The sequence below is a fragment of the Xiphophorus hellerii genome, chromosome 7, assembly GCF_003331165.1.
Source record: "Xiphophorus hellerii strain 12219 chromosome 7, Xiphophorus_hellerii-4.1, whole genome shotgun sequence".
Lineage (NCBI taxonomy): Eukaryota > Metazoa > Chordata > Actinopteri > Cyprinodontiformes > Poeciliidae > Xiphophorus > Xiphophorus hellerii.
The window spans coordinates 11608690-11631650 of NC_045678.1; the positions used below are offsets into that span (position 1 = coordinate 11608690).

General features: G+C 40.2%; 1 protein-coding gene across 1 annotated transcript; it reads left to right on the forward strand.

Annotated features, from left to right (window-relative positions):
• Positions 1 to 452: 452 nt before the first annotated feature.
• dcbld2 (discoidin, CUB and LCCL domain containing 2) lies at positions 453 to 22947 on the forward strand. The gene is made up of 15 exons (XM_032568795.1): positions 453 to 817; positions 5968 to 6189; positions 8593 to 8730; positions 13131 to 13182; positions 13275 to 13347; positions 15714 to 15847; positions 15945 to 15985; positions 16137 to 16352; positions 18013 to 18137; positions 18577 to 18721; positions 19496 to 19645; positions 19734 to 19827; positions 19903 to 19952; positions 20032 to 20166; positions 21116 to 22947. Exons 1-15 carry the CDS (start codon positions 715 to 717, stop codon positions 21502 to 21504), a joined length of 2067 nt encoding a protein of 688 aa, XP_032424686.1. The 5' UTR covers positions 453 to 714; the 3' UTR covers positions 21505 to 22947.
• Positions 22948 to 22961: the final 14 nt, after the last annotated feature.

Consider the following 22961-nt stretch of genomic DNA (forward strand, 5'->3'; position numbering starts at 1 on the left):
ATGTGAAATCTGTCATCTAAAACAAAGTACTTAAGTATAAGCACTTGCATTGTTTCAGTGGAAGTACTTAAATATTTTTAAATTTGATTCAACTACTACAATATTCTCCTTAATTTTCAATTATTTTAGACAGTCTAGTTATTTAAATACAATTTTTTTTATTAAAAGTTTTATTAGATAGTTTAGCTTTTGATTAGTTTTTTTTTTCTTCTAAATTTTCCTTCAGGGGCTCATTAGTTTTTTGATAGTCCGGCTATTTGAATGCCATATTTGTATTTAAATTATGATACTTTTTTTTTTTCCATTTAGTCCAACTATTTAAACACAATAATTCGTTTCCCCCCATTCAGCTGGATGAGAATCCTCCCAGCATTGTATGGCTGTGTGGGATCATTCAGACCACTTGGGGGACTCGGGTATCCCATTCCCAGATCCGGAGGCGGAGTATGTGTGTGTAGGAAGTATCTCCACAGATTGGCTGAGTGTGTGTAGAGCAGTGACCTCCTCCACAGCGAGCGTGTCGCTAACCACCATTAAATTTTCAACTAAACAAAAACACATCCACGGGAGGAAACCAGGCGCTTACCCGCCTTCCAGGAGATAAAGATTTGGTCTTCTCCTCTTTTTTCTCTCCCCCCTTCTCGTCCAGGCTGAAGCGGTGCAGCAGCAGCTGGGGCCAGAAGCGAGCAGTATGCATTCAGACTGCAGGCTGCTATGGGCAGAGCGGTAATGGTGGGCAGGGGACCGACAGGGGCCGGGGTGCTCGTCCTGTCCGTGCTCATCGTTCTCACCGCGGAGGGCTGTCGAGGGCAGAAAGGTTGGTGCCACACCGGAGGAGACCCGTGTGACCGCGAATACACGAACGCATCCCGGTTTAAGGTGTTGTTTGGGGGGTGGGGGGCTTTTAGGAAGTGTTATTGTCCAGCTAACTGAAACCTGCCTTACATGGCCGTGTGTCTGTGTGTGTGTGTGTGTGTGTGTGTGTACGTGGGCTCTGCTTCACGCCGCGCACTGTGGAGGTCGGTGTTTTTGGTGGAAAACTGCTCAGGGGAAAAAAACCAGGCGAACCGGTTCCTGAAACTTGACGTTTTCATTTTGCAAATGTTTACAACAAATGAACAGCAGGCGTTCAAGGATTTTACTGTCAAAGCAGCAACGTGTTTCTGATTTTAGTCCCCCAATAAACTGGTTACCATTTAAAGTTTACCATTTGTTAGGCCTTTATAGGTTGGTTTAAAGAATGACGCCATTTAAAAAGTTTATGGTCTTTTCTTTGCCATAAACAAAATGAAATGATTGATACACATCACAGAGGACTATGTGTTAAGCACAAAACTGGACCCAAATAAAAGGATGGCTAAACTCAAGTTTAACTAAACTACACTGATGGATTGGCTTTTCCTAACACTTTGGGGGTGGGGATAAACACGTGTGCCCAGTTTGTCATTAATTTATTGACTTTAGCAATCTTTTTAAATATACACTCACTTCAGGAATGATTACTGGTGTTACAGAGCGTAATGTGAGATGTAGCTCACTCTGCAGTTTTTCAGTAACATTTCTGAGTCATTGTCGTGTTTTTGTTCTGCTCATCTGGATAATGTCCACTCAGAGGGCTCTTGCATAACTCAAGGCTCGCATAATATTCACTTAGCACCATGGCGTGTGTCTGCAAAGTTTTATCACACAGCCGGGAATCCAGAATAAGGTTCAAACAATTACCATAGCAACATCTCTCAAAGTACATTTTGTAATACAGTTTTAAAATGAAACCCCTGTGAAAACAGCCTATAAGCTAAAGCTAATGTGGTGGACTACTAGCATTGTACCTGGGTGTCTTGTTTTTCCTCAGTAGGATTTGCTAAATAATAGGTGATTTGCCTAAAGCAATTTAAGTTCTTAAATTATAAACTGAGATGGCACTGCTGCAATTCCTCATAGTAAGAGCCTTAAGCATAAATATTCTAGCCTTTTGAACTACAAAAAAATACATTTTCAAGACCATAGCATTTCTCATGGTATCTTCTTTTGATTAAAGATTACGGCCCAAATTCTGAAACTTGTGAAAGGTTGTTATTCAAATCACTTACTAAATGCAAAACTGTTTTTAGATGTCATCTTAAATGTTCCAGTTAATATTGTTTTCTGAATATTCTATCTTGTTGGTGGCTATGATAAAAGTCAGGTAATTTACTTCTGATAGTCTTTTTGATGTCCCCCTGTATCAAAACAGTAGATAGTTTTTGTTTTTTTTTAGTAAATAGTTAAAAACATTAAACTGCAAATTAGCTGGGTTTAAAAATATTCTACTCATCTTTGGGTAAATTAAACAATTTGGTTGGACTAAACGCTGCCGTTAACAGGTGTTGAGTGGTATAGAAGAGTGATTTTTATTCAACATTCATGGCTCAAAATGCAACTGTTGGGATGACAGGACACAGAATGTTGTGACATTGACAAACAGAGAGACTACGTTCAATAACGCTGATGATACTAAATATTAAGGCAAAATTTGTAATTGGCCTTTAAAAGCAGTACCGATCAAAAGCAATACTTATCAAAATATCCTATTATTGAGAAAATTTCAACCCAGCTAAGTAGATGAGTATGATAGGGCAACACATGGGCAGGAGGAGCTTGTTGATCTGGGCCTGCAATGGGATGCTTTATTTGATGTTTTATGTTTTCATTATGCAAATCACTTTGAATTGCCCTGTTGCTGAAATGTGCTCTACAAATAAACTAGCCTTTTACTGCTAATTGTATTCAGTCTAGCAGCTGAGCTTATCACTTAACATTATATTCTTGGAAATGATCAAACGTCCAACTTCATAATAGGGCTGTTATTATTGTTGAATAATGTAAGGATATCAGATATACTTAACCCACATTTCTTTCTCTTTTTCCCATCACTACAAAGTCTCCACCGCTTTATCAAAGTCGACATCAAGGGCAGTGAAAGTCCATCCAACCGACTGGAAATATTTTTGGCACACCGAGCATTAAAGCATCTCAATAGAAATGTAATACCCCACTAAATACTGCATCAAAGCAGTCATTTGCAATTGTAATATAAACTGCATCAATATTGAGATGATGACTTGCATTCAATGCATTGTGCAGATCTACTGAAATGGAGCACACCACCTAAGTCAGTAACAACAGCGAACAAAAGTTTCACTATAGTCTTCCAGCGTGTGTGCATGAAGTTTCAAAAATGTTCCCATCTGTTTGAGGACCAACTAACTCTTCAGTTTTGTTTGTAGATGTTCGGGTTTTCAGCCATAATCCTCCTGCCTGTACAAAATAGGTTTGACTATTAAGCTCATTCATTTGTCGAATAGGATTGAGAGTAGGGGAACCAGCAACCATAAGCTGTCTGATTATGAGATTGAAAACTTTCAAGGCTTAAAATGCAGAAATGTTTTTTGCAACTGGTTTTTAAGAAGATAGGGAAATACAACTAGTCTTTCTGTGTTGTTTCAGCTTTAAGATGTTTTGTTCCACTTCACTCTTCAGACAAGTTTTTTTTTCTGGTCCATTAACCCCTAATCATCGACTTACACTTAAATGGAAGTCCATGAGGACACCGGTATCCTCGTGACATTTAATGATTAAACAAACAAGTTTGGTTGTGAACTTGCAATTCTCCCATACGATGATCTAATAGATTTGCATTTGAATGTCAGTGAAGCACAAATGTTTTTTTTGTTTGTATTTTTTCTAAAAGATAAACAGTCTTCTATAGCTACTAGGTTTCATATTGATTTGTCCCCAAATTCTGTACTCTGATCTGTTCTCGTTGTGGTTCAGGAAACCAGAGGCATTTCTGCAAACCGCTGTAACCACTTCTTAGTAATTGTTCTTTTCGTAAGCAGTGATGGTAAATATTCAAGATATCAAGACAAACTACATTCTACAGATTGAAAAATACAAATGTATGATCCTATGTTCATTTAATTGAACATCCATGGTACTGAGTGCCACAGTAGGGATGTGTATCTGTCTCTTTTAACCTCATCAATAGTAAAGTATGTTTGTTCTGAGCAGAAATGTGTAACTGAGTCTTCTTGTTTGGTCTTAAAACCGAGGTCAAGATTTGTGAGCTAGTGCAAAGTTTAAAGTCTCAAACTATTTGCACTGTTATCGCTCCTGGTTTCTCTAGGCAGCTGGATCAGGTTTTTAAGATAATGAGTAGATGTACAAAAGAGGGTGTTCAGGTTTCAGAATGCTTCAAACATTTAATTTCTCAGAAATTACTTAAGATAAAAGGAACGGAAGGAGAAATCATGTAGGAAAACTTCCAGGTTGAAAGGTTTGTGTGAGTAGATTCCTCTGATCTAATTGCACTGAGATGATCTAATCATTTCTAACCCTTTGGACCACTTAAAGGACCTTTACATTGGAATCCGAGTCTCCCAGGTGCACCTACAACAAACACAATTTCTTATGGCGCTATGCAGGTCTGATGACAATTTGGGGTTAAGTGTCTTGCACAATTGCACAAGTGATGGGGTGGAAGATGGTTTCTGATTCATCTGGGACGTTTCCTGGGCTTGAACCCAAAATGTCAGTGTGAGCTACCTGGTGATACATTGTGCTTGGAAAAGCTTTGTTTGTCATTGTATTGCTTCTGGTTCATCTGGCAAAGTTCCTCAATTTCTGAGATGTCCCAATCAGTCCGAAGGGGGGGACTTTTAAGAGAAAATAACTTGACCTTTGTCCTCTGCAGTTCAGTCCTGGTACTTAGTGCAGAAAGTCAGTCTGTCCTTGATGTTATACTTTGAGAAGATCAGCTTCTGTGTCTGCTTTCCCTAGCATTGTCTACCTTACTCTGTGTAATTGCAATCATACCAGCATGCTGCCATTGCTCTACACTGGTGGCAACCAAATCCTTTAGCTGAATCCTGTTTAGGCGACGGTTCTTGCACATGGACGCTTTGAAGCTTCTTAGCAGTTGGATCATTTGTTGATGGGTGTGCAGTCTTTCTTGTAACAATATATTCAAACTACCTTCATGAAAATTGATTACAACATGTGATGTCTTGTAAATAGCCATGGTTCACCATAGGAAAAATGATTTCAAGCCACTTTAAGGAGCCATTTTGCCCTTCTAATCCAATAAAAATGACAGAGTACTATCAGTTTAGCTCTCGTGGTTAATAATTTCCTCCGAGGCAGACCATGAGATCACAGAAAGGATGATAACTGGTCATTTGTGTCTGGCCAAAACACAGCGTGCAGCCTATGTTTTTGTAATTAAGTAAGTTTTCATTCATTTTGGGGGAAAAGGGTATTTTTTCTGAATAGCAACTTCCTGAACTGCAACTTAGACATGACATAAGGTGTTGCCATAAAAACTGAAGCAGTGAAGGTTTTTATCAGTCTGAAAACTTTTGGCCATTGAAGACCTTCTGGGGAAGCCAGGGTTGCATTAGAAGTCAGGACTGTGGATGGTCTTAAGAGACGGAAAAAGGTGAAAATTCAATGATTTGTTGGGCTAATAATGGAGTCTCCAGTTTCCTACATTGCCAGTAAAAGGAAATAGTTGAAATTTGATTTTATTTCTGTTCACATGTGGAGCAGTAAAGAGAGACAAGAATCTTGAAAAATACTGGAATTTCCTCACCTTATGTGCTATCTCATTGTCCAAATGTTGTCACTCAGTATCAGGCCATAATTTTTTTTTAATTTTCTTCTTCTTGCTTCTTTGTTCATTTGTTCCTTCCCTTTTGGCCTGTCTTCCCTGTTTCTTTTTTCTACTATTTGTTTTAGTGCTTTTGCCTGCCCTTCCTTTATTTCCTCTGCTCCTTTCTTCTCTTGTAGAAGGATTGATTAAAACTAGAAAGGCTGACCTCAAAAACAGGAAACTTTAAGCTTGTAGCAGTTAATGTAGCATCTTAAAATTATATATTCTTTTTACTTTGCTTTGTAAATATAAATGTGAGTATTTATGTTGCACTGCAGGTGATGGCTGCGGCCCCAGTGTGCTCGGCCCCAGCAGCGGGACGCTGTCCTCTCTGGACAATCCGAGGACATACCCGAGTGACACTGTGTGTGAGTGGGAGATCACTGTGCCGCGTGGAAAGATCCACTTTCGATTTGCTCTGCTGGACTTAGGAGACAGTGACTGCCAGGTCAACTATCTCCGCCTCTACAACGGCATCGGATCCAAAAAGACTGAGATTGGTGAGAGAAAAAAGATACTGACTGGTTTTCTGAAACAGACTTTTAACCATCAAGTTTTAGGATTAGAGGGTGACTTTTAGGAATGACTAAAAGCCACCCTTTGCTTCAGGCCAGGCAGGTTTTTGTCCTAGTTTAAAAGTGGTGCATCTATATCTTGATGTTTGCTGTAAGTGAAGTTGTATAGCTATTTTTGTTTGTGTGCTTGTCAAGAAAAAAAGCAAAAAATGGAAACACTTAGGGACATTCAGCAGCTTCTCTGTGGTGATTAAATAGTTTTGAAGTTATTTTTGACTGGGATGATCAGTTTTTGGTCTGCCGTCATTAAAATAACTAAAAGTATTATTTTTGTTACTCTCAATCCCAAGTTTCAAAGTTAAGGGGCATGGATGCAAATTCCCTCCATACTTTTTATGTTTGGATGGATAGATATAAATTTACATTGAAGTTTAAGCTTGCAACGTTACTAAATCGTGAGATATGAGCACTTTTGGTGTGCACAGTGTAATGTTTTTGGTTAATTGTTAAACTTGTGAACTTTCAGCCAAAGCTTAATTTTAAAGAAACCAAACTGCACAGTGCTGATGCTCACTGGTTTGAGCAAAGAATAAGTAGAACGATGCCCTGGTTATATTTGAAGCTACCCAACTAAACGTGGTCAACCTTTACTCTGGTCATGTTTCTAAACAGAAAGTCTACTTTCTTTCTTAGTTAAATGTATTATAAAGTTTATCTGGGGTAGATTAACTTAGAGACAACAAACCACTAACCTCAAGCCCAAAGCAGCCCGGTGTACTTTGACACATGATACTGATACTTAAAGCTGCTTTCACCTTTGTTTAAAGAACACACAAAAACCATAATGGATGGGGCTCTCGGCGGTTCCACAAGCAGAACCACAGAAGCCCACTTTGTGTGTAGGGATGAAAGCAGCAGCCATTTATGAGAGGATTGTAGCAGTCAGAGAGAAATGCAAGCATTTGAATTTAGGTAGCTTTGTCCACAGTCACTGTCATTGACTAAAATTATAAACCGCAGTCTGTGTTTGCACTTCTGAGACATGCTACACAGTCTTAAAGGAAAGTAATTGAAATGGAGCTAATTAATAGTTAATATACGTCTGTATGTATTTTTATTTCTTAATTATAAGTAACTGATGTTTTGTAGGACGAGCGTTGGATTCAAAACAACAGTCTGACCTGACACCAGACTTTTGAGTAGACAACAAGCCAACAATAACGACACTAGATCGGAGATAATAAATATTCTGGTTGAAATTCGGGTCTTATAGAGTCTCAGTGAATTGTTGTTGCGGACAACTTACTAATGTTGCTTAATGGATTATTGCGAGCTGTGTAGTTCTTGCTTTCTTTACATTTCATGTTTTATCAAAAGGCCTCTAGGCTTAATCCTTTAAAAGTGAGAGAAAAGTAACTGTGAAAATATGCTGATCAACCAGAAAACTGTGACACAGGAAAAGTGACGCTGCTCATTTTGTTACAGTGGAATGTTTACTGGCCCCATACCAGCATGAACACCTCATACTGGGTGGTGGGAGTGTCATGGTTGGAGCTTGCTTTTGAAACTTGGAAGTCAGTCATCTTTTATTCAACTTAACCTGATGTATAAAGTCCTGCTCCTTAGTTTGAACTCATTTGTGCTAATATAATTTTTTTTTCTGTCTTAGGACAAATTCTGCTATAAGTTTTGATCTGGATTGGGCCGAGAATTAAACTTAGGCTTAAGTTTGATTTCATTTTGTTGTGGTTGATGGCACACTGGATGAAGTGGTTGGAGGAAATCCCAAAAGATTGCTTGATTATGCTGAATACATTGTCACACAGCTTGGCGAAAGCTTGGACTCGTTATGAATATTGAGGTTTTTAAAAAAAAGTCACTTAACAAAATATACATATTTTCCATCCTGCTATTCCTACAATTTGAAGTAACTTTAATGAGTCGTCAAGCAAAATGCCCTGGAGTGACCTGTTTTTTCTCCAGCTTTATAGAGCATAGCATAGTGAGGTGCTGCCCTTCCCCCACTTGTTGCTGCGCATTGCACAGCTGAAAGGGGGTTACAGTTTTCTCACTTGCAATAAAGGCGTATTGTTGTGTAGATACTGGTTACTCTGGTCATGGTGTATAAACTAAACAAACTAAAGGAGTGGTAGCTGAGCGGTAACGTTTTTTAAAATGACATTTGGAAAATTGTGACATCATGTCTGTAAAGCAGCTGAGTGAATGCAGGCTGGCAAGTTGAGGCGATACCTTAACTAATTAACCAGATTACATAGGGCATCACTTGTTACGCCTGTATTACAACAAAACAAAGAAAAAGTACATTATCGAGTATACTGTGTATACTCTAATCACTAATCACTGTGCTTTTCATTTCTTGCATTAAAGTGAAATACTGTGGTTTGGATCAGAAGGTTGATGAGCTGATCGAGTCTTCAGGCAACCAGGTCACCGTCCAGTTCAGGAGTGTGATGCACCGTACAGGACGTGGATTCTACCTGTCCTACTCCACCACTGAACACTCAGGTATGCAGGCTGCTGCTGGCTTGCTCTACACTATTCTGTTTTTTTTGTCTTCATTCTCCAGTGGCATTCATTTTAATTAAGAGACCTGAGCACTGAGCCTGGTTCCGTTTTTGTTTTAGCCCTGGAGGTAAGAGTTGCTAGGATTTTCTGTGTTAGTCACAGCTGTTTTCTTTCTGTACCCCAAGCTTTATTTTTATGACTGTGAAGTAATTGTATTGTGTCCTGAAAAAACACTCATACACAAATCTTTTAACATATGGGTTTGTCTAAAAACTGGCAGCTTGTTGCATTTTTCTTGTCTCTGTATGTCATTTGATCTGTACTATCAGATGTGCAGTTGAAACCAGATGTTTACATACACTGCGTAAAAAGGAATATAACCATTTTCTCTCACTTCTTGGCATAAGCTGTGACTGAAGGTTTCCTATATTACATCAGTTAGGATGACCAGGATTATTCCTGTTTCCCTGAATGCAAGAACGACGGCTTCAGATTTGCAATTTTATTTATTATTTGGCAGAATTTTCCCTTCAAACTTTGACACGGGTCAAATGTTTTGGGTATCCGTCCACAAGCTGGACTGGTATAACCAGGTCAGGGTTGTAGGCGGCTGTACTCAGACACACCTCTTGCAGATCAGGCTTTTATGATACTCACTTGAAAACATTGATTTTATGTTCCTAATGCCAGTTTGTGACTAAACTAGTTTGGCCTTAAAACATCTTAAATTCACTTTAAGAAAGTAAGTTAATTTATTAATCACAGGTATAAAATGTCCTGGCAGTAATATTTAATCTCTTATAGGTATTTTTGTCGTGGGATTTTCTGTTAGGCAAAGGTTTGAGTCGCATGCTGACATCTTTATTGCATTGTTGAGGCTATTATTAACTACCTGCTAATATACCTTTGCTAGTTAGATATCTATTTTGCACCCAAGTGCAAATTTATCTCCAGTTGGCTGGAAGACTTTTGTACATTTCTGTAGAGATATAAGTCTTAAAATTCAATCCTAATGAATATATGAGCATACTTTATTAATCCCAGGTGGAAATTAACAATGAAGTCTTAAAAAGTCTTAAATTTGAGTTTGTGAAACCTCCAGAAAACCCGGTTCCAATCCTTACTGCTGTCTCCCTTTTTCCCCCCAAATGTAACAACAACCATTAGGGCAAAACTTTTCTACTTTAAGTTCATTAGAACTTAGAACATGTCTCTAAAGATTAGGTTCTTTAGCACCAAGTCCATCTGAAAACGTTAATCTTGCTTTCTAAATTGCTTTTGTAGTAATGACTTCTTCCTCTCTGAGTGACCTCTTAGTCCAAGTCTGTTAGGAATTCGTTAGATAATGGAAGCTCTCTTACCAACTTCAGCTTTTACTGGCCTCCTTCCTGGACAGAGTGGTAGCTAGACCTTCTTAGTACAGATGAATGTGGCATCTTCTAGAAATTGTTCCCAAGGATGAACCAGACTTGTAGAAATCCACAGTTCTCTTCCTGACATCTTGTCTGATGTCTTCAGATTTGTCCCATAATGTCACATCAGGAAATGTTTGAGGTTTTTCTTTTAAATACATCCACATCTTTGCATCCAAAACTTGAGAACTTAAAAACTTGTGACCAACAAGTATCTTGTTTATCTCAGTCCACATGTTGGTCAGTAAGTTTCAGAAATATTCTAGGGTTTAAGAAGAAGGAAAAAAAACAGGCAAGAGACGAGCCGAAGCCTCAAGAAATAAGTATCCGCAATTATTTAGATCCAACGGTCATCGTGGCTCGACTGAATCACACTGGGTGGCATTTTTCCCACCACATAGCTGATGCATGTGTTTTCCTCACATGAAAATGATCACTCAGGTGTGTGCGGGTGGGCAGCTTGAACAAAACGTTAACCAATCACCATGGCGATGCGAGGTGGCTTTTTTCTTTCTTTTTTTTTTTCCATCTTAACTTTGTTTTTGAGGTACCGTTTTTGATCATATTAATGTGGTCACGACAGAAGGAGGCTGCAAGTCACCGCAGAGTTTACACGACATTCCCAGCAGCCCACGTCATCCTGCGAGACATGACTGGTGTGTTTGATCACCCATTGTACTCCCACAGGCTCGCAGGGCTACTTTGTTGTTTCTCAGAGTTTACATGGAAAGATTCACGTCGGGTTCAAAATTCAAATTGAATCTCCTCGGATTTATGGATTCAGATTTATTTTCCTTTGGGTGATGTAGTTGAAGCCACAATTAGGACAAATCCAGGACGTCTGAAGTTGGTTGGCAAGTCTGTTTTTAACATGCGAGCAGCTGCGGGAGTTTTCAGGTCCAATCCAAAATGTTTTATAGAGGTCATTCAGTCACTTTTCTACTTGAGTCATCTTGTACATGCTTCCCTTATGTGGAAACATTTGACATGGCTCCCACAGAATTTCATTATAAAGTCCTCTGAAGATGTCGAACCGCAGGATCAATGTATAAAATATCTCGATTATAATAGATGCTATGTTTGATGGGGTATAATATTTCACATGCTGTCCACGCATCCTTGTAAAATCTCAAATTTTGTAACAAAAAAGTAAATTGGCCTTTAATAGGTTTTTCCCAGGTCTTAAATTTTGCCTCGACAGAACTATTCAATCTTACATTGTATATGTATGGATTTTTTTTTTTTCCTTCGCAGGACTTTTTGGTCAGGCAAAAGTTTGACTCATACTCAGACATTTTCAGTATGTCCTGTGACTCAAGACCGTTGACTCTACCGCTAACATTTTCAGCAATGGTATCTAAATATTTTTCTGAAATTGTACGGCCCTCGCATTTAGATTTCTATAGACAGAAGTGAATTTTTCTGATATTTATAAAATCCTCTTTTTCTTTCCATGACATTCAAATTCATAGAAAGAAAAGCATTTAAATGCTTTTATAACCTGTTGGACTCATGGATCGGAAGGTAATTCAAACTTATTGGAGGTCAAATTTATATAAACCACTCAGGTTTTCATGGATTATATTAAATATAATCCAGTGAACAGCAAACTTTATTTGTAGGATATACTGGACATGTTTATTATACCTGGACCCATAGTCTGCATATTTCAACTAAAGCATTAGTTACTGACTATAAACTTGAGTTAATAAAGACAAATGCTGAACATACAGTATATGTTTTAATAATTATATCCCAGACTGGAAACTCTGTCTGTCTGTTATGGCCGTATTAATATGAGATTTAAAGTGGATTAGCAGTGCTTGCCAACAACTGATGGTTCCATTCTGCACACAGTAATGCAAAATATTGTCTCTGTTGCCCAGATATTGAGATGCTAACATGTCATAACAGTCCTGAGGCTGTCATATGGCAACAGTCTTTAGTCAGAGGCTTATTCAGATACGTTGCAAGACTGACTGTCACCAGAGATCCTTCCTGCTCACAGCGTCACCATCCACTCTTTGAAGACACAAGGATGATATGGACAACATTAAACAACATTTATTTTCCCTTTGAGAAAAAAATAGTATTTCTCAATTTGAATATTTATAGAGATTTTGTGACACTACCGAACTTTGTTAATGGTGTTCAGACAAGAACTGGTGAAAGAAAATGGGAAAGGCATGCAGCAAAGGTCCTGAGGTCAGCCATTGAACGTTGCTCTTTCCCTTACACACACACACATTACCGTGAACACACTAGTCCCACTTTGAAACATGGTGCTATGGGAATTCTGTCTTTCAGCAATGACAGTGAATCTGACTGGGTTTGATGGGGAGATGGATGGAGGTAAATCCAAAGATTTAGATCACAACGCAATCAAAAACTCACAATGTGTGGCAAAACTTCAAAACTAATGGTCAGAGGCTCTCCATCCATCCATTGTGGATCTAACACACAGGTGTCAAACTCCAGTCCTCAAGGGCCACTGCCCTTTTAGATGTGCCTCTGCTGCACCACAGCTGAATAGACAAATTACATCATTAGCGAGGCTCTGGGGAACTGATCTACACAAGGAGGAGGTAATTAAGCCATTTCATTCCAGTGTTTTGTACCTGTGGCACATCTAAAAGCTGCAGGACAGCGGCCCTTGAGGACTGGAGTTTGACACCCCTGATCTAACATGACAAGATACAAAAAGCTAGAGGTGTGAATACTTTTGCGAGGTGCTGTGTCTCTCCACTTACCGAGTGATCAAGAAAAATTTAATCCATTTAAAAAACTTCTGTGCTTTAGAAGTTTCTCTAAAAACCCCTTCCGGTTTAGGAAAACAATGGTTTTTATTTTGAGCGCTGTACTTTATAATTTTCAGACAATTGATTGCAGAAAACACAGCGGTGGTTGCTTTGTGTAGAGGAGAGAACATTCGTTTTGCAGCGACATGCAGAGAAACCAGTTCTGATGCCGTTTGTTTTTTCTTTGCAGATTTAATCACTTGCCTCGACAAAGGATCCGATTTCCCAGAGGCAGAGTTCAGGTGAACGCTCTTTGCTTTGCGTTGATTTTATTTAGTTTTTTGTTCAAAGACCAGACTGATACTCATGGTGTTTTTGTTTTGTTTCTTTATAGTAAATACTGCCCTGCAGGCTGCTTGACATCTACAGAGAAGATTTCTGGAACGACACCAAATGGATACAGAGAGGTGAGTACAGCCACGTCCTGGTTTGATGACCTCACAGAACCCCTGTGCTGCAGGTCACAGTTGCTTAGTCTCCTAATGATGACCTCATTAGTTTTATTTTTCTTGGAGCTTTTTTTTTTTTGCTGGAAGATGGAGGGAAGGGTGTTCCTGACAGATGGGAAGACAGGGAGGAGAGCGGGGGCGTGCGCTTCAGGGAGCGAGGCGCCCCACAGGAACAGAGGAGGGGCAGGGTCACTGGGTAAAAGGGAGGTTAGATAATAGTTTGGCTGAAAATAATAACCCTGTAATCCAGTCCAGCTGCAGGAGAGCGCTGAGCAGAGCTGCGTGTTGAGTGTTTCTGGAGAGACAAAAACCTGCCGAATGAGTCAATGTTGCTAAAATGCTCGAGGAACGCGTTGCGTGTGGACGCCGGGGGTGTTTTTATTTGCATGTGATTCATTCATGGTTTGCTTTCTGGAGGGCGTGTGTGATTCCAGAATGGTGATTGTGAATTCGTTGTATTAGTCTTTCCACCCAGATTACCGTTTCATTCTTCTAGGTGTCTTTCACCCTCTCCCGCTTCTACGTGTGCGCTTAAGTGTGCGGTTTTCTCCGTTGGAGGCAGGGTGCCGTGATTCTTGTCGCAGCGGTTTGCTAAGCCTCTCTCCAGGATGTGGCATGCGACTTTTGGGAAGTTTAAGAGTCACGGCGAAGGTGTTGATGGCTTGTGGCAGCCTTTTTACTGCTGCGTTCGTGCATAAATCCTAGCATGCTGCATGTGTACTCGTCACTCTGCGGGTCACCAGTTTTCCCACAATCTTCTCAGCTGTGAATTCCACTGTGGGTCTTTTTTCCCGTAATAAAATTTCACTCCTGCTCGAGCAGCTGCTCTTATGGAGGATCTCCTCCTCTGGAAGAGGTGGGGGTGGCAGGGCAATCTGGGTTTTTCTCAGCTGCTTTGTGATGTGGAAGCAGGTTTGGACAGGAATGCAGTCGGCCGTGACTCATTCCCATCAGTGGCTCCTGGTGTCCTTCGCACAGAGAGAAGCTGATGAATCAGGATGATGTCACTTATCTGCTCGAGTCTGAAGGTTAAAGTGATCACACTGTAAAGCGGGGCGGACACCGCAGCGCTGCATAAAACTGGCAGTGGAGCTGTAGCGGCTAACGTAAACTTCTTATTGGTCGTTGCTTCACTCAGGAACATCGGGTTTAATTAAAGTAAACCTCAACAGTTTTTTGTGTCAAAGGTTTTCTTCAGATTGTATGGCTGATTGTGGAATAATCCTAGAATTAATCCACAGTCGGCAACTAACGATTATTTTAGTAATCAATTATTTTGACAGGCGATTAATCAGATAAAAAATTTGCAACGTTCAGTTGATTTTTCACTTTGTCACAATGGCCCTTTTTTTAATACAAAATGAGAAATACAATAAAATGCATACAAAGCAATAATTCAATTCCTTTTTTAAATAAGAAAATGTAAATTTTATTACCTAAAATATACATTTTATTACCTAAATTGCCATAACATACCATTCCTTAAATAAACACTTAATCAGTTGTAGCAAAGGATCTAAAGGGCATAAAGGTTTATGCTTGATTTATCAATACAGTGAAGGACTACTCTGTAATTGCATTGGATGAGCCGATTTATAATTGGACAGGAAAAGATGCTTAACAGGAGATAGTTATTGTTTCTTTATAGAATTTGAACAAGGTTAAGCTAAAACTATGACATTAAAGGAGTTAAGGGGAGACAAAGCAGGTTCTTTTTAATTGCAAATATATGTTTTTGTGCAGTTTTGTCTTACCTACTCCTCTGGTGTTCTTTGAGCAACAGTTTTTTTTTTTTTTTAGCGTGTGTAGTCCAGTTAACAATTGATCGATTACCAAGTTAGTTGACAATTACTTCAATAAATCGGTTAATCACGATTACGAGCTTCAGCTCTGCATCATTCATCTAATATTTTGGTTAGAACTTCACAATATATTGAATCACAAAAGCAATTGCATGTACTCAGTATTTGGTGTTCTGTTCTTTTAGTAGTGCCGCCCATTAACACCCTGCATGACGATAACATATCTGGCTAGTTGGATGGACTTGTTCTACACTTGGTCTCCATATTGTACAGTGACTGAGAAGCTAACAGTCATGGAGGGTGGTGGCAACGAGAGAATGTTTTTCTTTTTCTTTTAGTGCTAGTTTTGCTTTGGAGATATTTTACCCAAAACAATCTGTCATCTGTCTGAAGCCCTTTTTTCCACCAGCTTGAAAAACTGTAATTCGTTTGCTCTTCACAGTTGAATAGATACGAATCTGTGCTGTAAAGGTGCCTAGCAACAGTCTCTCCTGTCTTCCCTTCCTGTGCTCCTCCCTGCAGTCGTCCCCATTGTGTGTGGCGGCTATCCATGCAGGTGCGGTGTCCAATGCTGCGGGCGGGAAGATCACCGTGGTGAGCAGCACAGGCATTCCTCACTACGAGGCAACACTGGCTAATAACGTCACTTCCACTGTGTGAGAAATACAGACACCGCAGCCCAGAAAACGTATCTCTACCGTCTTCATTCCTGTTCAGTTATTCATTCGTAGTTTATGTTTCGTCTTCTTTCAGAGGAATTTTATCAAAGAATCTTTTCACCTTCAAAACAGATGGTGAGTTTTTGTTTTCTTCTTGTGAAAGCTTGGAGCTTAGAACGCATATAGAAATACACACACACAAAAAAAGTATGTGCGCACTTTTCCAAACACCAATTAAAAGCATGTTTTAAACTAAGCCTCCTTCTGTGTTATGGACGCCTCTCAGGCTGCTCCGGGACTCTGGGTTTGGAATCTGGTGGTGTAGTGGACTCTCAGCTCAGCGTTTCGTCCGTGTGGGACTGGAACACCACCGCTGGTGAGCACGTCGTGTGGGGGAAGTCGGGAGCTCGTCTGAAGAAGCCCGGGCTTCCCTGGGCTCCTTCACTCAGCGACCGGCAGCAGTGGCTGCAGGTTGACTTCAGGAGGGAGAAGAGGATCACAGGTACATCTCTGTTCTGTTGCTCTTCATCTCTCTATGGCTTTAACAAGATCTTTAGTCATAATGATTTTAGTTGATTATTCCCTTCGGTTTTTTTGCTGTTCGAAAGAGTTTTGCTCTTTTCATTTCGGACATTTGCTACGATGCGGAACAGTAGCAACAAGGTATTGTTTTTGCAAATAGGAGCAGCTGATTGGCATCTTTTAAAGCTCAAATAAAACCTGAACTATGACCTCAAATCCCAGAGGAGATGAAAAGGAGGCTCCATGAAGTTAGAGCAGAGAGACAATGAGGCAGTTCAAACCATGGATCATATCCGATTCAACAATCTCTCTTCCTCACTTTCAATCATATTGTCAGACAGAGATTTAAATAGAAGCAGCAAAAGCAAATGAGGTGGATTAGCAGTGGTGTCCCCAAGGACACGTTGCCTTGGAACATTGTTTCTGCTCCCCAGATAATGAGCTGTTAACATGTCATAACACTGTCGTACAGCAACAGTCTTCAGTCAGAGGCCTCTTCACATTCGCTGCAAAACTGACTGCTACCAAAGAACCGTCCTAATCCACCGCATCACCATTCACCATGTGTCTTGGAAGATGCTAGGCTGATAATGACCTACTGCAGCATTTAATGTTCCTTTGGGTTAAATAAAGTATGTTAGAATTAAGTTGACTATGCATGTAATTGTTTTTTAAATGTTAATTTATGAGCTACAGACAAAGTTGTCTTGATAAAATGATGGGAGTTTGCACAGTGAACATGTGTCGGTATGTGTTAATGTAGAACACATTGATTTGTGGCAGGAAGCAGGAATCAAACCCACAACTTGCATGACGATTACTCGTCCCGTTGAGTCGCTTCTCGACGGTCTTGCTACGTTTAAAGACAGAACGCCTTTCTGCCATCGGGGTTTTATGACTCTGTAAAAGCATGACAGAAAATAACATACAAACCTGATTTATTCTCTGATTAAGCCATTTTAGGTCCTAAAAACTTTGATAAACAGCTTTCTTGAGTTCAAATACGATTTTTTTAAAAATATTGCCTTCTCTATTGACTTTGTCCCTTGCTCCTGATTCTTCTTTATGTATTTTGAATCTCTGCTTTAAACCTGGTTCTGATCCAGCAGCACAAAATGAGAGTACTCCCTGCAAAGGTTTGCATTATTAACTCAATATGTTGTTTGTGGACCATTAACTTTCTAGTTAAACAAACAAAAGGCTTAGTGCTAAGGTTTCATATTGATGTTGTGTATGAATGCTGCTTCCATAAAGACATGGAGCTCAGCTTTCAGTCCAAATAAAGAACATAGTATTAGTCTTAAAGCTGCACAGTTTATATAGCAAATATATCAGAACTATTTAAATCACAACAGACTGTTTGGAAAGGACAATAATTATTGGCTAATATATCCCAAGCAGATGTTCACATAGGAGAGGGAAGGCGGAGATCACGGCTGATGTCTTCATGGCAATATTTACAACGCTATTTATATAGCTCCAATTCACAACACATCACCTCAGTTCAATCTAATCAGACACACATACATTGATCCTACTTATTAACAAAGGTTTGAAAATCTGAGGGTTTTCTAATACTTTGCAGCCCTGTTTATTCTTCACCTGTAATCTGATTGTTTCCTCTCTGTCCGTCACTGCAGCTATTGTCACCACGGGTTCCGACCGGAGCGAGTACCAGTACTTTGTGAAGGCATACCGGGTTCTGTTCAGTAAAGATGGCAAGGAGTGGCATTTCCACAGGGAAACTAATTCTTCACAAGACAAGGTACAAAAAGAAAAAAAAAAAGGAGAAATTGATAAACCCTGCTTGTTCAGCCATTACGTCATTTGCTTTTATGTTTTCTTTTTTTTTTCTCCCCTCCAAATTACAGTAAATGGGTAAAGTAATTTCTTAAAGCGGCAGGAGTACTTTGTTTCCCCCAGCAGCTGATATTGACTAAAAGATGTGGATGGTAGGAAATGAGAGGAGGCAGTGGTCGCAGTTAAGTGCTGTAATGGGCGAGTCGGGTATTAATAATGGAAGGATATGGATTGAGTGGCGGAGCTGCTGCCTGTGACGGTTCTCTGTGGGGAATTCACACACTCCCTCATTGTGTGGGAGATGGTAGCTATCGGCTTTTCCAGTGGGGAAATAACTGTTGTTCATTGTTGCGCCACCTCCGACTTTCAGCTGTCATGTTTTTTTTCTTCTTAATTTGTGGTAGATTTTCCAAGGTAACATGGACTACCAGGACAAGGTGAGGAATAACTTCATTCCTCCAATCGAGGCTCGTTTTGTGAGGATAAATCCCACCTTGTGGAACCAGAGGATTGCTCTAAAGCTGGAGTTGTTTGGCTGCCTTCCTGGAGGTAAAGGAAGTTAGTTCATCACCAACGATCCCTTCAATGTGTTAAAAAGCCGGCAAAAGTATTTTACAGATTTCTGGTCTCAATGAGACATCCTGGTTAAGTAAAGGTGCTACAGGAAGAATAATAAAAGCAAAAAGTAGTGTATAGTTCTGAATGGGAAGAAAATGTATCAAATGATTTTGATTTTTCAACATTTCCAACAAATTTATTGTCAGGTGAACGTGTATGAATACACACACACACACACCATGCATTTGCTGAATTCAAATCCATGACACTAGTCACTTTTTTTTTGTGAAGAACATTTTTAAACGATGGAGAATTTTTCTTCCACGTCAATATTGTGTTCTACTTTATTGCATAAAAATACTAGTAAAATACCTCGACATTTGTGGTCTTAAAGCCAGTAAGTTTAAGGGGTGGGAATACTTTTGCGAGTGACTGCAAGTTTAGTTAAAAAGAGAGTATGGCGAAACATCTACATATCCAAACTTTATTCTGTCTATTTTGTTTTGGCTCCAAAGCTAAAAAGAACAACTTGTTCTAATTGAACCACCCTGTAATGAATCACTTGTTTTAGGACTAATTAAGGATTTTAATGATGCACTAAACTGTTGTTAGCAGGATGTATAAAACTCCAAGGTTTATTTATTTATATTTTTAAGTACCACATGTTTAATTTGATACAGAAACTATCAGAAACTTAATTTTGCAGCGAGTAAAAAAAAAAAGTTCAATTCATGGATGTATTTTGTTGGGCATCCTTTTGCTCAGGTGGCAGATCAGCTGTTACAAAACTGTTCACTACCTCCGGTTCTGGTTCCACTCCACCTCCTGCGAAGACGAAGCACCCGCCTCACCTCAGCGAAGCCACGCACACGCCAGACATCAGAAACACGACGATGCCTCCCCACTGCGGCAAAGGTAAGGTAGCTTTGACCAGAGTGAGACCTCCCATCCGTACAGTAGTAAATCTTTGTTTTCAGCTTCAGTGTTATATTTTCACTCCCAGATGTGGTGCTGATGGCAGTTCTGGTACCGGTGGCAGTCGTGGTTCTGACTGCTCTGATCTTGACGGTGGCTTGCGTTTGCCACTGGAGGAATAAGTGCGCGTTTTTGTATCTCCTCACGTCTCCTAAACGTGCCATCTCCCCTTTAGTGACCTTTTGTTCTCCGTATAGGAAAAAGAGCGCAGAAGGAACATACGACATTCCCTACTGGGATCGGACAGGTATTGTCACCGCTTTGTCACTTCGAGCCGCGCGTGTGGTTATATTGCAGCTCCGCGACTCATTATTGGTGTGCTGCAGTCTGGTGGAAAAGCATGAAGCAGCTGCTGCCCTCCAAGATGATGGAGACGGAGGATTCGGTTCGCTACAGCACCCCTGAGGTCAGCCGGCTGGCGGGACGGAGCGCCGTTCCCAGACTGCACGCTGAACCTGCAGGTACGCCCTGTTCACTGCAAGGAAAAACAAAATCTGATCCTTTTTAAGGCTAATTAGATGTTCTAGGCACAAGTTTCTTATAAAGTTAACATCGTTTAAGCTTAATATTTCCTTAGACTATTGTACAAGAATATATCTTGTCAGCCTCTGTCTTTGCCCCCTGGAGGCCATCTTTTCACATTACTACCTCACTTTCTGTGAGAAGGATTGCATAATATGATACCTTAATTTTTTCAGAATTACATAGTACCGCAGGTGGGTAAATGTCCCACATCATGGTTGTTTTTATGCAAAATATTCAGCCGATCAGTTTCTGTCCAACATGAGGAAAATCCTAACTCTGACGCAATAGTCCAAAAGAAAGAATCTTTAGACTCCTGGTGTTATTTGAATCAATGCGAGTTTAAACCATCATCAGTTTAAATCAAGTTCAATCAATTTAAAGTGATGAACATTAGCTATATTGTTTCCCTAAAGATTAAGATTGGCAGTATTTTTTTTTTAAACCTAGTTGATAAAAAAATTGTTAGAAGCAGAAAAAAGGGCAAACCGATTTTCACAGGGTGAGTATTTATCACCTTATGTCCACATTGATTAAACAGTATTGTACTGCAGTTTGTGATCTCAAATAAGCATCTTATAAGTTCTTCTTTTAACCTTTAAGTATAACTTTTTGTTCTATTGGAAACATATATAACTATTATCTGAGAAATAGATGGTACCAGATGCTGAACGGGAAGAAGGCAATCAAGCAAAGGGCATTCACACGTCCCTAAACCAACCAGGCCTTGTAGACAAACGCGGTAGAGGTCCATTAAAGCAGACCAAACTGGGCTGGTGTGAATGCACCTTTGTTGTATTGCAAAATAGGAGCAGCTCTAAACTTCCAACACAGAGAATGCACCAAAACAAACCAAAAATAACTTTTATTCCTCCATTTTGTTTACAGAGTATGCCCAACCGCTGGTGAGCGGTGTGCCCACACTGGGTGCACGGTCGACCTTTAAACCAGACGAAGGGCCGGAACCGGGCTACTCGGATCCAGACCTGTATGACGCTCCCATCCCACCCGACGTTTACCACCCCTACGCAGAGCCGCTGCCGTCATCAGGAGCTGAATACGCGACTCCCATCGTGGTGGACATGGGCTGCCACCTGCCCTCCAAAGTGCTTAATTTTATGGGCTCTGGGCCCAGCTCTCTGCTCACATGGACAGACAGCAGCCATTCTGGGGGGTCTGTCTATGACACACCTAAAAATGCCAATGGTCAGACCATGCCCACTCAGGATCTGACATACCAGGTCCCTCAAAAAGGTCCTCCAAAGCCAGCCGGATGAGCGCCGAACAGGCCAGACGAGCCCAGTTTGGGGAAGGAAAACCCAGCTGGGAGGGTTTCTGAACCTGGCTTTGAGTCTTGAATGAACACTACCTTTTAGCTTCAGATTCAGCTGGAGATGTCTGTATTTCCTGAACTTTTCTGCAAGGCTACAAACTGCTTGTGTGGTGCCTTTAGAGTCCTATCACTGAAACTACGATGAATGTGTTGGTGACGGAAAGGAGGAAGCTGACTACTGTTTGTGAAAGACTTTGTCCCTGTTTGTGATGTGTCCACCTGTTCTCTTCTGAAGCTGTGATTTCCACTCCGATCGTCTCTCCATCCAATCACTGCATGTTTTATTACGTCGCTTGCGTTCAAATCTTTCAGAACCGCACCATGTCGCCTCCTTATGGTACTGATGTTTTAAAGCATGACTTGAAATTGTTAATAGTTGTTGTAATGACATCACTGCGATCCTTTTAGGTCAGACGATTATCAGATTGTTTTATTTCACATCCTGCTGATTGCCGAGCGCCCCCCCCCCCCCCCCCCTTTTCTACCCTTCACTGTTAGCGGATCAATCTGTTGCACTGTGATGGCTGAAAGTAGTTTCTTTTTTTAAATCTTTTAAGATAACTTCTGTCATGAAGTATTTTACCCATGATACCCATGTCTTTTCCTGATGGAGACCAAATCTTGCCTTCTGTGGTCCAAATCCGTGCCATCATCACAACCATTAAAAAAAATAGTCTTAAATTAGAGAAGTGTAATGTTGTTGCAAATGGTAGTGTGTGATTTAGTATTTAAGTCGGTGTTGCATCTGTCCTGAAGCGTTCAGATCAATTGGTCCCGTCTTCTGTGTTCATCGGCGTCCGAGTGTCCAACCGTTTTGTGGCTGAACCGTTTAGATGTCGCACCAGTAAACTGCATTCCTCTCCTGCGGCACTGATCTGAGCAAAACACTGGCTGACAGGAAGGCAGATGGTGGACAAACGTGCGTCAAGCTGCTTCTTATTGTCACAGAACAGCCGCCTCAGCTGTGGGAAGGTGTGCCAGTGTCTCGCGCTGATTGTGTTCAATAACCACAGAGTGATTTATGGAGATTAAAGTTCCCTGGTTGCATAAAATAAGTGGAATCAATCTGTTTGGGGAGGGGGAAGGAATAAAGAGGGTTTTTTTTATTTTATTAAAGAAATGTTTATTTCTTTAGTGCTTCACTGAAAATTCTGTCATTGCAATTTTCTAAGTAATATAAATAACAGCTTGGCTTTCGTATTAAATTAACAAGTTAATATAATTAAGCATTTAACTGAGCTGATGCTGTATTTCATGCGATAGACGAAGGTGCATTTCTTCCACTTAATGGAGAAATGCGAATCTGAGATGCACCAATCAGCTTTTGGTGGCCACTTTAAGGGCTTAACCTGTTTGATTGCTACTAAAAAAAAAAAACATAACAGCACTCAATATTTTCCT

Bases quoted from the DNA above. Each gene is read 5' to 3' on its own strand.
- dcbld2 (XM_032568795.1), top strand. From the start codon at position 715: ATGGGCAGAGCGGTAATGGTGGGCAGGGGACCGACAGGGGCCGGGGTG. The intron at 818-5,967 runs GTTGGTGCCACA...GTTGCACTGCAG, and splicing joins GGGCTGTCGAGGGCAGAAAG to GTGATGGCTGCGGCCCCAGT. The intron at 8,731-13,130 runs GTATGCAGGCTG...TTTTCTTTGCAG, and splicing joins CTCCACCACTGAACACTCAG to ATTTAATCACTTGCCTCGAC.